The sequence below is a fragment of the Lepisosteus platostomus genome, chromosome 8, assembly GCF_059453375.1.
Source record: "Lepisosteus platostomus isolate fLepPlt1 chromosome 8, fLepPlt1.hap1, whole genome shotgun sequence".
In the NCBI taxonomy this organism is placed as follows: Eukaryota; Metazoa; Chordata; class Actinopteri; order Semionotiformes; family Lepisosteidae; genus Lepisosteus; species Lepisosteus platostomus.
Genome location: NC_142618.1, coordinates 53,248,124 through 53,264,778, shown reverse-complemented (window position 1 = coordinate 53,264,778; position 16,655 = coordinate 53,248,124). Strand labels below are relative to the sequence as shown.

At 35.8% G+C, this 16,655-nt stretch overlaps 1 protein-coding gene across 3 annotated transcripts in view; it reads right to left on the bottom strand.

Moving 5' to 3' along the window:
* The window catches only part of efr3a (EFR3 homolog A (S. cerevisiae)), a 137,372-nt gene extending 126,652 nt beyond the window's left edge, over positions 1-10,720 (bottom strand). The window contains exons 1-2 of one of the 3 annotated variants that reach the window (XM_088643925.1): positions 10,405-10,720; positions 9,966-10,121 (exon numbers count right to left, since the gene is read on the bottom strand). In XM_088643925.1, the coding sequence (XP_088500051.1) occupies positions 9,966-9,975 (10 nt within the window). In that variant the 5' untranslated portion in view covers positions 9,976-10,121; positions 10,405-10,720. The other 2 variants (XM_088643924.1, XM_088643926.1) reach the window with 2 other exon arrangements.
* Positions 10,721-16,655: the final 5,935 nt, after the last annotated feature.

Genomic DNA, 16,655 nt, shown 5'->3' with positions numbered 1-16,655 from the left:
CAAAGTTAAAGTGAAACATGTTCTTCAGAACCGAAAAAAGCCAAGAGAAACAAACCTTTCTTCAAAGTCTTCAAACATTCATCTTACAAACAACTGTGAGTGACAAAAGGGCAAAAATGGAAAACCCATTCAATACAAAACAAAGACTGAGACTGGGTGTACAGTACCTATCCAGTGTTTCTTCATTGTATTAACGATTCTCATGCACAAAAGATGCATAAGAAGGCCATTTACACCGGCTCTTAAAGCTTTGAAAATAACAGTACAAAAAACGACATGGAGCATGAAACAATGTCCATTATGACCAATCAGAAGTGCATCTGTACTTGTACAAAAGAAGAAACGGATACAGAAAGAACAGAATTAAAGAAATCAAAATGCCTCGAGGCCTTTTAATTGTCCCTGTGTCAGTGCAAAGAATTGAGCAAATAAAAAGTTCAACACCCAGAAAGCAGAAGCGAACCATACCCCCCTCCTCCCTCCCACCACCCTCACCCCATCTTTGATTCCCTGTTCTTTGCATCTCAAACACACCAGATCTCATTCCTAAGACTAATCTGAGAGGCAGCGCTCTTCAAAGCAAAGCACAACACAGAGAATCAATACACCTGGCTTGAGAAGCATTGATATTTTCCGGAAAAGAGGAAAACAGAAACTAATCTTGCATCTTTAAACGAGCTGCCTCATATGTGGCATTCCAAGGCACTGCAGCAGCTTACAGACAAGGAGGGCAGCTCGGAACAGCTGCTGATGCACATCCATTTGTGACTAAAATACCAAGAATTCCTAGAGGCCTGGCAGTCACGTTGATTATTCGATCACCTACACAGTAAACAGACATGGATAAATATAAAAGACGCCATACCTACAGTCATTTGCTCTGACACCATCTCGCAGGCTATGACAAGTTTTTCTTTATGCAGTCCCCCCAGTAGATACATTGCCTCATCTAGGTTTCCAGAAGCTTTCATTTTTGACCTTGCAGCGATTTTTTTTTTTTTTTAGGGAAAGAATGCTGAACACTGCAGGTACTGTGTGGTTGACCGACTCCCTCTCTCACCTTCTATGTGTTATTTATAGTACTGAGAAAAAGTTTGTGAGCCCCCTCTGCAATACACAAGATAAAGTATGTTTTTAATGATTTAACCTAGGATGTAATTAGATTGGCAAGAAAATCCTAATGAAGGATTAAGACAACCTGATTAACCTATAACACAAAGACATAAGCTATATTTGGATTGTTTAATTAACAAAATGATCGACAGCAAAAACAGTAAATATTCTTGTGTGAATAAGTATGTGAAACTCAGAAACTCTTTCAGAAGCACTGACATCCACTAAACAGCTGCCATATATATCAATCTCTCAGCTTTTATCAATTCTGGCTCATTCTTCAGAACTACTTTGGTTTGGTGGTTTCCCTTGCATGAATAGTTTGCTTTAGGTTCTGCCAAAACATTTCAACTGGGTTTTAGGTCTAGACAACAAGCGTAATTCTTTTCCTTCTCCATCCCGTGGTTCTGGATGATCAAAAATGCAAATTTTCTTTTTTGTTGTTGTAGAGCTGCTTATTAGTTTAGGATCAATGTCTTGTTGCATGAACCACTTTCGACTCGGTTACGACTGTCAAATGGATGATGTGTCATTCTTCTGCAGAATTTGTTGATACAGCAACTAATTCATAATTCATGGTTCAATGATGGCAACCTGTCTGGTTTCCGAGGTAGCCACAAACCATGATAGGCCCACCATTAGGCTTTAGGTCTAAAAAAAGAAGAACACAGACCAACCTCCGGCTTCACAAAGTTTTTTACTTCAAAGACCTCATTTGGCTTTAGTGCACGAAACGCGGAATCGCTAGCATTTTGTTTTATAAAGAGTTGAGAAACTCCTTTGAAAATCATGTGAGCTGGATAACGTTTTTTGCATGTGAGAAGAAGTATGAAGCTACTTGACTAGTATTGCCAACCTCACTGTCGATTTGAAACAAATGGGTCTTCAAAGTTAGTTTAAGGAGTTGCTTTTCACTTAAATTACCATTGCATAATCAGTAACCATAAACTAGCACCAAAACAAGCTGGCATAAGTAAAGGTAATGAGATACTGAGAAAGGGCAGGGAACCACAGATTCCTGAAGCAGCTACAGCTAACTTTTCTGTGAAAAATCAAATTACAGAGAAAATAAAATAGATGCTCTTTACTGAAAACCTGCCATCTCAACTTGACTCATCAGCATCACTTTTACAGCTAACTGGGGGGTGTAATCCTGAAAAGACCATGTGAGTAAAACATGTCATTTACTACCATGACTTATAAATCCAGTCAGGACTACTACTACTAAAAGCAGAATAAAAGACATCTAAATGCAGGTACTACATTATCTAGCAACAGGCATACTTATCATTCACAGAAATGGCTGTGTTAAAAATTATACACTACTGAACTCCAGGAAAAGACTTCAAGGTAGATTTTGATTTAATCTAACTTTCTAAATGGCATATATTGATTGCTTTCTGAAATTGCAAAAAAGTAATTTAAACACACAAAAGTGATGAAAAGCTATCAAGAAATTCAACAGGAAGAGATAAGTCACAATTTTTATGAAGCTATATTTAGCCCCAAAATCCTCATTTCGTAGAATCCCAACATCTGCCATGGTGCATTCATATTTAACTTTTCTATGTTTTATGTAGCCCACACACTCTCATCTTCTACCCTCTAATTACTGAAGGAAAGATCAAAAACGATTTGTTCCAATTATATTATTTCCTTAGTTACATTTCAATTCAAGCTCTCAATGAAATCTGCATCTGAAAGTACAGAAAGCTTTAATGGGAAGAGATTAAAGTACAACTAAAGTAATTTCTCTAACAGTTTTAATTTGTCATGTTTGCCACCCCTCTCTTAAAGATCACCACCTCTCCCTCTGAAATACTTCTAAACAAATTTGAAAAGAGAAACCAAGATTTTTTTATTTCTCCATTCAGATTTGGGAACAAGCAAAGGCTATCTCTATGTTGGAAATTAGAAAACGTACAAAATAATTTAGGTGCACTGCAACCACAGCAGACACAGCTAGAAAACAAAAATATAAATTAGAATGGCTTAAACATGAAATCTGACATAGAGAAAATTTAATTTATGGAAGTTTCCAGAACTCTACTCTTATGCAAGTCAAGGATGGCCTCTTTATACAAGTACTGATTGCACAATGAATTATGCTTTATTTTACTACAATGAGTATAGTATTATTTGCTCCATATAACATTCTGCAATGTATTGACATGAATTTACAAAAATGTCAGTGCTTATGCTAAGACCCCACCATGTAGCTACATAATAAATTTTCTGTTGTGCTAATTTCCCAAAATGAAACCTGAATTCCAGATTTCTTAAAGCGTAGCTACTTAATCCTATTTAAAATTCCACCCCTGCTACTTAATTCAGAAACCACTGCAAGATTATATTTTTTTTTCTCAAATCCTAAATCTTCTAAAAGCACAGAAGGTTAATACCAGTCGGTATTAACCTCCTTGTTACAAACTGGGTTTAGTAAAGGCCTAAAGCTGTAGTTACAGCAGAGTTTGCTCAAACACTGAAGAATCTGCCACACTCTAAAAAAAATAATCTAGGTCATTTTTGACTGTTCTACATGTTATCATGTCCAAAATTACATTTTATACCCTTTCATTAGCTGGCTTAATCTAATACAAATAAGCAAAAAACACTAAAGGTTTTGAAAAGAAAACATCATCATAAAATATCATCACAATCATTAATCATGTTCAGACTTCATTTATCCAATTTTGAAATGAAGGCCTCCTCAAATTCTTCAATGCCGCTTTCTGGGTCATAACTGTCTTTCAGGATTCTGTTCTCAATAAACTTAATATACTGTATAACCATGTTTTCAACTTTTAAACATTTGACATCGCCTTTTAATCTTTAAGAGAATATTTAAAGTGAAAGTTCCTTACAAAATTACAATTTCAGATGAAAACGTAACTCACTTTCAAAGAAAGAGCTGACCTTTCTGATTACATTTTCATATGCTATTACTGTATATCTGTTTCACCACAGCCCTTAAACCTTTTTTCAGAGTAGCCTGCGTAATACCCTAACAATTAACGAAATTAACAATGACTTTGGCTTTCTTAGTCAAAACGGTTATATTTTTAGTTTATTATATATTTATTATATATTTTTACTAAAAGGTGTCATTTACCTCTTGAAGATGTCATACCATATTGGTACTGGGACTATTGAAAAACAATTCTTATAGCTAAGTCAGGACACAAAGGTCATTGTGCTATATGCATGATAATTTAACAAATCTATTGATTAAAGCATTGATTCTCAATCAGCTCAACCAACCTGAATAATGTTTAATCAACCAGAAAATCTTAAATCTGTAAGTAAATCAGAAATGTCTCAGTCCTAAGAGCACACAAAATCTTTGCGTTATTTTACTGAACCTAGGCTACAGAATTACCTTTACCTAAGAATAAATGTACACAACTGTTTTTGGTGTTACTTTAGGGGTTGTAAAAAATAACTGATTATTTTTTAATTAAGTAAGAATAAGTAAATAGGTGATTTAGAAATATAGTCAAGTAAGTAAATAAATATGTTAAGAGATTTAACTAGTATGCTACAGTATATGAAAAGCATCGATATTACATAGGGCATCAACTGTAAATCTCAAAGGAATGTGCAATGAATGAACAAGTATCCAAATGTTACAAGAAAAAATGTTTAGACAGTAGAAATGACTATACTAATACTGTACATTGCCTTTCTAAATGACTAAATTGTGCTTTGAAAGATTCGAGAGTTTCTAGTTGTTTATCAATTCCCCAACCACAAATCATTTTATGCCCTAATTAAAACAAGGCCTTTAAATTATAGAGGGTCTTTAAGTTGATTTTTAATGATCCTACCTTCCTAAACAGTTATGAACTACATGATTTCACCATGACTGCAAGTTGCACAATGTGCCAGTAAGAAAAATCGTCTTTCTTCTTCTTTGTGCTCCTATTTGCTTTCAGTTATAAAGTATAACAGACAATGGCTTCTTTAGAGAGTGTTGTTAATGAACTGTGCTGCATTTTTAATGACGTTTTCTGCTCAGCTTCAGGCCAACAAAATGTAATGGTACAAAATATTTCTTGTGCTTTAGTGTTAAAACAAAATTTGGAAATGCACTGTCAGATGACGAACCAGGACACATACACTAGTAATAAATTAGGTATTAGGTCATATACATTTTCCAGTGTGTGAAAACTCCTTAATACCTTTTAAGAGAGAAAAGTGTCCCCAAGTCAACTTATACTCAATAGTATGAAAAAGCATGCAATAACATTTACAAAATCCTTTAATGGTCATTGACTTGTTTGGGCACCCCTGGTCAACTTGCCATTGAAAACCAGTTACCCTGAGCTGTCAAAGCATGCAAATGAAAGCAGCAGTACTCTAATGAAGGAAAATACCAACAATGTTGCAAGAAATTAAAATACCCATCCTCTTCTCATCTGCTCATGTGTGATTGTACTATATAATATGAACTGTATGTGACTGTGTCACGTCACATTCCTGAAAAGCACTCTTCTGAAATTCTGGATGACTTTATAGTTACAAGTTTGAATACTCTAGGCCACCTCAGATCTCAAGTGTAAATGTGAAGGGAGAGGTTGAAGAAAAAAGTCAACCTAAATTTGAGGTGAGCAAGATCCAGCTTTGTACAGTAAGTGTGTGTGAGCAGTATACTGTACTTAAATATGCACAGTTTTATTACACATACAGCATATATGCTGGAATAAATAACATGAGGTTAAAGGAGTATGAATCATTAATGGCTACCAGAGTATTGGGACTCCATTAGGCTGTTCTGAAGTATTGTGAAGAATTGCCAGAAGTACCAATTTTAGAAAATTACATCTCATGCTAGACCTAATAAATAGAACAGTGTTGCTGCATAATTACTTAATTGAACCAGTTAGCACATTTATCTTTAATGAATGACTAGGGTCTGAACTGTAGTACAGTGTCAAAACTCCTGTCTGAAATACACATGCCAACTTAAATGATCTGTTAGATGAAATAATACCCTAGGCTCACAAGTCCTCATACAACTGTTGTGCACTGGAGGCATACTGTGAAGTGGCATAATCCGAACATACAGTATACAGACTACAAATAGCCTGGTCGCATGCATTAAACTGTAATTCATGCTGCCAGTACAAACAAAGAATGGAAAATAACTTTTACATATGACTATTATTCATACAACAGTGCACACAACAATTTCAGACATATAATATCAAGGAAGAAACTGCACGTACTGTACAGAAAAAAAACTTGCAACAAATTTTGATTTCTCAGCAATAAATAGAATTGTCACCTCAGATTTTTGGAAGATTTGAGCTGACTCTGATGGGAAGAAATTCAATACCTGTATTTTCCCGGTAGACAAATTCGCTTCAGTTAGCTCTGCTAATTGTACATTACATAGAATAAAACCAATACAAGGTAAAACACATATAGAGTGCTTTGAAAACAGGACTGCAGATAAAGAATTATATTCAGTATTTTCATTTTAAAAAGACACACATTAGAAAATGTAAACATATACTGAAAATACACAGTACTTCAAGCTTTATTACACGCAGTACTTAAAGCACAGTAATGCTATTTCTTTCTACAAACCAAAGGGGGAAATCAAATCCCACATTTAAAAAAAACAGTCATCTTCTAATGGACACAGAGTAAATCCTCTCTTTGTAAGTGTGTCACCCTCCTTTTTTGGCTATGTCAGTTCAGTAAGAAAAGTGACTCCCGAGAGGCCCTAATCAACCTGAGAGAAAATAAGTCAATAGAGCACAAGTCATGGGAATCTGTGATAATTAGGTTTAGTGATAAATCAAAAACATGAAGTTGCAGTGGCAGGAAAGCCTACCGTATATCAGACCTAAAGGTCAAATATTAGGGAATAATAAACAACAATAAATCAAACAAACACGAACTAAATGACAAAGAACCATTTTCTCCCAAAAGTCTATCAACAATAATACACTGCTTCAAAAACAGGCTAACAGGAAATGGGCTAAAAAGCACTGTATTTTAGACATTTAAAAAAAAAGATCAGAAGCTAAAAATGTAACTTAAATCCACTAAAACCTTACACTCTGTCACTACTCAATTAAAGACCCTGGGAATGAGAGGAAACATCTTGCTGGTCAGATAATTCTTATAATACGCATTATCTGTTCACAGTAGATTAGACTGGAGTTTGGTGCCTACAGACATCACCATCTGATCATTACAAAATAATCATCTGTACACTGCATAAAAAGAGCCCAGCAGCTACTACAAAACATTATTTGTAAAAGTACTTTATAAAGAAGGCTTATATGAAAGTTTTTAACTTCAAAAAGAAAAGAAAATAACAGGGTTGGCAAGCTTCAAAGGAAAACGACTTCATACTGCCCAACAGTACGATCTTTTTAAGGTTTATTTGAGATATAGAACACTATTTTCGGCTCTGCTTTATGCCGAGTAAAAGTCCTTTAACAAACATGCAAAGCTAACACTTATATTAAAAGCCCATTTCATCAGTCCAATTTGTACAAGAGCTCACAATTTGCAAAACCTAAAAATTATGAAACAAGAAAACGATATGTTCACTGTAGTTTCTGTCACAGCTGCCCTCAGGCTAGCAGAAGATGGAAACAGACTCTTCCTGAAGCATATCTCCTGCAGTACCTTGAGATCCTCACCAGTCAACATGCTGATATGGAGGAAGAAGAAATCCCTGTGTTATTTTTTATATACAGATCTGTTCATTGCCCACTAACAATAAGCTTGTATTCTACAAGTGAACTACCTCTGAAATCCCACAACCACTTTAACAAAGATGCCACAGACAATTACATTTGTGGTACAATAAAACAACGAAAAAACACAAATGTACTGTGTTTATAAGAAGATTTAGAAAAAAATAAAATACAGCTGATTTATGTCTAACATGGGGGTTATGCTCCTCTAGCCTGAAGCATCTGCATAGGAAAAACTCATGTAATAAAATCAGTGTGGCTGCATCATCACCCATTAATACTTAATGTACATAAATGTACTTCAAACAAATTAATCACTCTGCCTATACTAATTTGATTGTGAAGTGGAAAACATGTATGCTTTATTGTACAAAATATTTATGTCATTTACACATATTAAATAAAAATGATTAAACTCTTTGTCTTTCAATGGTGAAAGCTGAGGATTCTCATGCCTGCAAACAAGTTATCCAGAATCTTTACTTTTTTCACTAACTTCACAAGATGTCTTCTCTACACTACCAATTTTAGGTGTCTTGTGTAGTGATTCCATACTGCTTTGTAAGGCTATGAACTAAAACCAAAAGTGGTCATAAATCACAATAACTGCATAAAGGCAACTGCGAGAGAGGATGCTATTTGGTGGTACCGGAGTGTCAGACATTACTATTCTACAGCTTACAAAATGGTTATATACTGTACATTCTACTACTTTTACAAAGTAGCAAATGCTATTTCTGGTGGACTGAATGTACATTTGTTTTGCGTTCAACAGACATTCTCATTTTTTTCCCCAAAATGTAATAACGTATACTGTACTCAAATAAAAGTAAAGCCATCATAAAGAGAGGTTTAGTATGGGAATAGGGTAAACCGCATTATTAAATAAATTAAAAAATGACTGATCAGTCCTAAAACTTTAGGACCTTCAAAAATCACAACCAATAACCCGAGAACCAGAGAAACAAAGCAAGATACAGAAATAATGCCTTGTTAAGTTTATTTTAAAATGGATTACTAGCTTTGGTTTATTCTTGTACTGTCCTCTCATAGCCTGTTCGTTGCTAAGCTATGAGTCATATACTAACAGAATCAAACACAAAAATGTATTTTCCTTAAGCACAAGCATATGAAGTCATGTGCTTTAATATTTAAGACCATCACACAATTAAGGGAAAAAAAAAACTTTTCATTGCTACTTTGGAAACAACAAATGAGACCAGAATTAGGTTACAATATGGCCTCTTTTCAACATTAAGACAGGTACATAACCTACTTTCCAAGTGAAAGCTGTGAAAATAACCTTATAAGAACTAGAACTGATCCCTTTGCCTTACTGGAGTATATTAAGAAGCACTGTAATGAAATGCCTTTATTGTTTTGTGTTGTACATTTTTAAGATGCACACAGTATTGAGCAACTCTGTTACTGAAAGCTATGGTCCAGGAGCAAGCTCTATGGATGTCAGTACATCACCACCTTTAGAAATCTAAGTCACCACTTAATCATATTACTTTCTTATCCTCACTGGGAATGAATAACTCTACACAGGGATGCGTCAATTTCATCAAAAATAACCCAGTTTTAACTGTATCACTCAGCACTATGTAAATTTAGCAGTCATTGAGCTATGCACACACACAGCTTCATGCATTATGGTATTACTGGTATAACACAATTTTAAAATGAGAATTATTTATCTACAATTTACCTATTTTGACCACTTTGATCTGCATAACCCATCAAAACCACAGAGGAGATAAAGGGATGAACCTCACAAAATACACTCCCTTAAGTGACTTATTGTACTGCAAGGCCTTGCAGATGTAAGTTCTCAGCCCTACAGATATTAAAGTCACTTCATGACAATCATAATCAAGGACTAACCTATCCCTTCTGCCTTTATTAGTAAAATTTCAAAGCTTAAATTTAACTTAATAAAGAATAAAATCCTCATGCCTCTCAGATAAAGAATAACCCTTTTTAAGCAAAGTCATTTACACAAATATCAAAGTATCACAGCGGGAGATCACTGTATTTTACCTGCCAATGAACAACAATGTTCAAGATATCGTAACCCCACGATTATGTTTCCCAATAACCAACATAAATCAATTCGCAAAGGTAGCTTACCAGCGGGCATTCTCCGGCCAATTTATTAGGGGGTATCTTCTTAAATGAATTGTTTTTACTCTAACTATTTTTGCTTCAGGCTACACAACTGTTGAGGTTCACAGACTTCTTTACTTCATAGTTTTGCACTATATGGTTCCTCGAAGGACACTGTTACTAAAAGAAAAACATGAAAAACGTTCATATTAAAGATGGAAAACATGACAGTGTCACATGTGTTTAAGATATTTTATAAAAACAAAATATACTATACGTGTGCATTCGCCTGACGCTAATGTGGATCCTTTACATTACCTGGTGTAGTAAATCTCCCCCATATTGTACTTAGTGGTTAGCAACAGATTGAAGCGCTTGTGGACGCATCACGCTAATATTTTTATCAAAATGTTCTATAATAGTCGTCAATACAAGGTAACTAAAAGCCTGGCGTACTAAATACCTGCGAAGTGTGTAGTTTAACCCCTTTCTGCAACAGCTTCCTGTAACTTGTATGCTTTACCTTGTTGCTGAACAGAATAACCAGGAAGTAGAAGCACAGTTTGTTTCTCAAAAAGGACCTTCCAGTCTTTGCGACGAACCCACCCTCACCAAATGGCTATTCCCGCTACATAATTCTATTTTCCAACTGCATTGCAACGATTGCTTATTGCGGGCAAACAGTTAACAGGATTAGAAAGGTAAATGTCGGTATTTAAAGGGTGTTCTCTTCCGCTGATGTCAATCTTGCACTATAAATAAGGAAGTGCTGGTTCTCGAGTCGGGAGCCTCCCACTAGCGCAGACCTGTGGAATTAATTACAGTACTTCTTGTGCCAGACGCAGTGTTTAGCACATTTACAAGGGCTTGTGTACGCTAGGACTGATCAAATCCTCACTAGCACAAATAATCCAACATATTTCTCGTAAGAAACAAAGCCATGCATAAATTCTCCTTCTGTCGATATACTGTATACGGTACATATTACATTCACAATAATAACCGTACATACGTTTTGTGTGAAGCATGTGCAAGCATTGCAAGAACAAATTTACAACACATTCTAATTCAATAGACTAAAAAGTCATAACAGATTGCTGTTTTAATAATATATTTTTAAAGGAATCTGTTATTCTGTAAAGCGTGCTAGCTGAATTACAGCAGACATACCTGAAAGCCCGGGGACAGGAACTAGCAGGAAACCTACTGTAGCTTGGTGTCAGCATTGTGTGATAATGAAAACACCGCAGGACATTATTAAATTAAAACGTTTAGTCTGATATTTGGGTCAATTTATTCCAGGCCATGTGGCAGATGCCATGACAGTATTAACTTTAGCTAAATTCCAAATTGATCATGCCTTTATGGTTGGCACCACTGGCAGTTTAGTGTGCACAGTGTCCTCATTTACTTTCTTAAAGACTTTCTCCTAGCTTTATAATTTACACCTTTCACACATAAGAGTAGATAATAATAATACAAATGCCAACAGAATGCAGCATTAAAAACAGAAAGTAATGCTTTGTTTCAGGAGTAACCTGTAAGCCATGAATTAGTCTCTCATTACTGAAACACTTTGATGGGTGTTAGCAAATGTCTAATACATGTACAGTACAATCTTTTTTGTTAAAGTGTAAGGTATATATTAGACAACAGATAATAAGTACCTAGTCAGATTTTATACAACGATTGCCTATCATCTGTTAAGTGCTAGTATTTAACTAAAACCTAAAGTAAAGTGTGAATAAAGTGTTACCAAATAAAGTAAAATTTACTTATCTCTGCATACTGTAGGTGCTTTGTATACATAATATGGTGTTGTGAGTTTATTAATAAAAATATCGTTTTAATAGACTAGAGTGGACATCAAACTGTAAGAAACAAACATTAAAGTATCTCAAGACCTAGTAGGCTCCTGCTTAAATTGTGGCCTTGTGGATGAACCTTAAAACATCCACTCACATCCACTCACAATGTTCTACAATGAATTTGGAATACTATAAAGTTATGTTTTCCAAAATAAATATGTACTTATTACATTTTGCATTAATGGTTTAGCAGTAAAATCTTGGAAAACACTGTGGTAAATTTTAAGAATTCCACAGACTCAAAATAGCATGTTCTCAGTATTATTACTCTTATTTCCACTGTACAATTTCAGACTGGTTGGTTCTTAAATTAAATTTTAGACCAATTTCCACTTCATGTTGTGTCATTTTTCCCACAACATGACAATAATCTGAAAAATGAACTGTTTTCCATTACAAAATAAGAATTGAAAACTTGAAGCCACTTATTTGTTTATTACATTTAACTTTTTGAAAAAGCAAAGTAAAGGGGATGAGTTTATTTTTATGGGTATGTTTTGGTAAAGCTTTGCATGAGTAAAACTTTTGCATTTCTCAATTGGTATAGTCTGTATCCTCTACTTATCTGTCTAAAACATTTATTTATAGATGACTTCTCCTTAATTCCATGTTATGTCTTTCTAAGACAACATTTTTCCAGTCTGTATTTAGCAGAACAATAAGACCAAAGCAGCTGTTCTCTGAAGCAACAGCAACTGCTAGATGTTTCTGAGAGCTGTAGACAGTATGAAAGTGCTACAGTACTGTACACATTATCCTATTTTTGTAATTAAATAATTTTATAATGATCAATGCAGTTGATTAGAGTTTGTCTAGATAATTCTGTCACACCCACAGTACAACATTTTAAAGAAGTCTTATTTAAATGTGAACTTCTGTTTCTTTTCCTAGTGTGATGTACTGTACTATACATTACATGGGTCTGCACAGGATTATAATTGTGAAAAGGGTTAACATGCTGAATATTTTCACCTTATGTTACCAAACTATGTGATCCTTTCGAGTTTTAAACATGTTTTCACTGATCATGATATTCTACCACAATAAGTTCAATGAGACATAATCTCTGCTTCATTGATCTCTTTCTGTCTCAAGAACTGAAATGTATAAATATATTGAAATGAAGATGATGCACATTTATTCTTACACTATATACAGTATGCAAAGCTTATCCTAGCTTTGTGTCAATTTGCACTATTTTCTACACATTCTTTCACATGACTTTAGTAAAATCCAGGGCAAACACCCACTGAATCCAGGGCGAACACCCACTGATCATACCCAGAGCGGATGTGTGTAAAGTTTTTAAAAAGACCAATCCACACAAGGCTCCTGGCCCTGATGCTATCCCTGGCCCTGTTCTGAAGGCGTGTGCAGACCAGCTGGCAGATGTCTTCTCGGCCATATTCAATCTTTCTCTAGCTCAGTCTATAGTTCCTTCCTGCTTTAAGAAAACCACCACTGTCCCTGTTCCTAAGAAGCCCAGAGTAAGTTGCTTGAATGACTACCGCCCTGTTGCACTCACATCAGTTATCATGAAGTGATTTGAGCAGTTGGTCACTGCCTGACACCCTAGAACCACTGCAATTTGCGTATCGCCAGAACAGGTCAACAGAGGATACTATTCACACTGCCCTCCATACTGCCCTCTCACAGTTGAATAAGAAAGGAACATATACAGTATGAGAATGCCATTTGTTGATTACAGCTCAGCATTCAATACCATAGTGCCCTCATAGCTTGTCATCAAGCTCCAGGACCTGGGACTGAACACCTCCCTCTGTAATTGGATCCTGGACTTCTTGATGGACCGTCCACAGGTGGTGAGTGTGGACACCAACATATCCTCTACCCTGACCCTAAACACTGGAGCCCCCCAAGGCTGTGTGCCTTCTCCCCTACTCCTTATTAACCCATGATTGTGTCGCCAGACATAACTCAAACTCCATCATTAAGTTTGCGGATGATATAACAGTCATCGGCCTGATCACAGATGGTGAAGAGTCTGCGTACAGGGAGGAGGTTGAAACCCTGGCAGCATGGTGCCAGGAGAACAACCTCTCTCTGAACATCAGTAAGACTAAGGAGATGATAATGGATTATAGGAAACACCAGGGAGGAGATCACATACCCATTTATATCAATGGGACTGCAGTGGAGAGGGTCAGCAGTTTTAAGTTCCTGGGAGTTAACATCACGGAGGACTTTACCTGGACCCACCACACCAACACAGTGGTCAAAACAGCACGACAGCGCCTATTCTTTCTCCGCAGGCTTAAGAAGTTGGGCATGCCGTCACATGTCCAGGCCAGGTTCTACAAGTGCACTATTGAGAGCATCCTGACTAGTCCCATCACTGCCTGGTATGGGGACAGCTCCGCACGGGATCGCAAAGTACTGCAGAGAGTGGTAAAGTCAGCGCAGCTCATGACCAGGTGTGAGCTACTGTACCAAACATCCAGGATATCTACTCAACTAGATGTCTTTGGAAGGCCAGGTCCATTCTCAAGCACCCCAGTCATCACAGTCATAAACTGTTTTCTCTCCTACTGTCCAGTAAATGGTATCAAAGCATTCAGCCAAAGATTATGGAACAGCTTATACCTCCAGGCAATAAGACTGCTAAATAGCCAAGCTGCAGTTCATTCAGTAAATCACTGTAATGGCTACACGGACACACAGTTTTCATTGTATACGGCATACTGCACTACTTGGACATAATGTATTGCATACACCCTGGACACACAGCAACTCTATTTATATTGAGTTTTGTCTGAGTTTATCTTATTCAATTTCTATTGCACTATTACTACTGTATGCAACCTTATTTTGTAACTTTAATTTTGTGATTTTTATCCCCCCCCCCTCCGGTGAGCTTGTAGAAAAGACATTTCATTGCCAGCAATTACTGCTGCACGCTGTATTGTTGTGTATTTGATAAATAAACTTTGATTTATTGATAATATATCACCACGTGTTTTCCCATTCAGTCATCCCCCATCACTTTATTATAGTGTACGAAGTATTTTTCACTGTGCCATTTCAATGGGGGCAAAGGTCAAATTACTTTTTCTGCCTCTGACACTTTCATCTGTGTAGATGTTCAATGATGCATCGCATCAGCTTTTCTTACTATTTATCCAATAGAATGCCATTTTTTGAGAAATGTATTTTTGAGTTCTGTTATCTCCTTCCTTCAAGGTAACTCAGTTACTGTACACTGCTTTTCTACTCTCTTAAGATCCCTGTTTTTGTTACGTTGTGTGCCAAAATGTAGTGATTGACAGTTTCCTAAATAGATATATATATATTTGGAATTTGATTTTATCAGGATCTCAGTAAGATATCTCATAACAGAGAACAATCCAATCCTGTATTCCTTACTTTTATTAAAAGGATTAACTTCTAGTAAGGATAATTATATTTTCAATTATTTTACTTACCTGTCCATCACAACCTATATGTTTGGACAGAAAGAAGAAGAAGAATCACCTGCAAAGTAGTATAATAAGGAAAAGAAAATGCAAATAAAAGCCAATAATTTGTTTAGATTTAATATTGCAGAAGATCTGCATGAGCTTTTCATCTGGTTGTGGGGATCTGGGCACACCGCTCTGACACACAAAATAACAGTGGATAAGGAAGTCCTGGCTTTATTAAGTCACATTTTACATTAAGTCACAAATAAAACCAATGACCCTCGACAGAGAAGAAAAACATATGTCTCTAACTGAACACTAGCAACACTCAGAGACAATACCATACTTTTTTAAAGTCTTTCACATTTTTCCAACAGAAATGTGAGACATAACAGCTCATGGTGTCTACCCTAATAATAATTCCCTTGTGCACATTCAATCAAATCAACAAACAGGTGACTATACCATTTGCTTATCACTACAACCCAGTTAACTCAACCAATTGAATCTGTTCCAATTTTGAAATTTGGCACCTGTCTAAGCAGAGATGGATTGAAGGTGAAGTTTGTAGTTAAATGCTAAACTCATTATTTGGCAAGCAGAGCTTTTCCTTTTGTATTTTTTTGTCAAGAGAAACACATTGACCGCCCAATACTTAAGGGGTTTAATATTTAAATAAACTTGTAAACTTCCCTTTGCACCTAGCATAGTTTAATCAGGAATAACTGTGAGGCACTGGTATTAAGCAGTGTCATTTTGGTGACCTGGTGGTACACTTGTGTCTTTTAAACCTTCTTTCATGGCTCTCTCGCTTCTAGGACATCTTGCTTCTGCACATCCAATTGAATTGAACTTAACTGCATCCATGTTCCCTAATTTGAGAGAATTGAAAAGGTCAGTTAATCTCCTGTACCAGGCAAGATGTACGATACAGTTCATTGTCTTGGCAATCTACAGTACTGTACATCCTTGACTGGCTTCTGTAAACCATAGCCAGACTGTGTCCTTCACTTTTCTACTCTAATGGTCTAATAAATGTATTTATAAGAAGTGTTTTGCGTCCAATCTACATTTAAAAAAATGTATTTTCTTTTTCATGTTCTTAGTTGCATTACTAAAGCAGGCATTACAGTCTTACTCATCTATGGTAATGAATCATGCTGTAAACCTGCAATTACATTTAAATAGAGCAATTCTCTCTAATGTCAGTTGGAAGAGAAAAGATAGGCAAGTTAAAGGGGAGCTAAAGTAAACAGAATAATTGACTCATCTGATTTTTGCTCTGTCTAAAATCATCATTGAAGAAATCAGATAGTTACAATATGTTAGCGGTGAAATATCTAGTTACTACAGTACAGTATTTTACTACCATTATACTTTTATGACATTTCTAATTGGGTAAAAAAGGATGTGATCTTCAACTTACT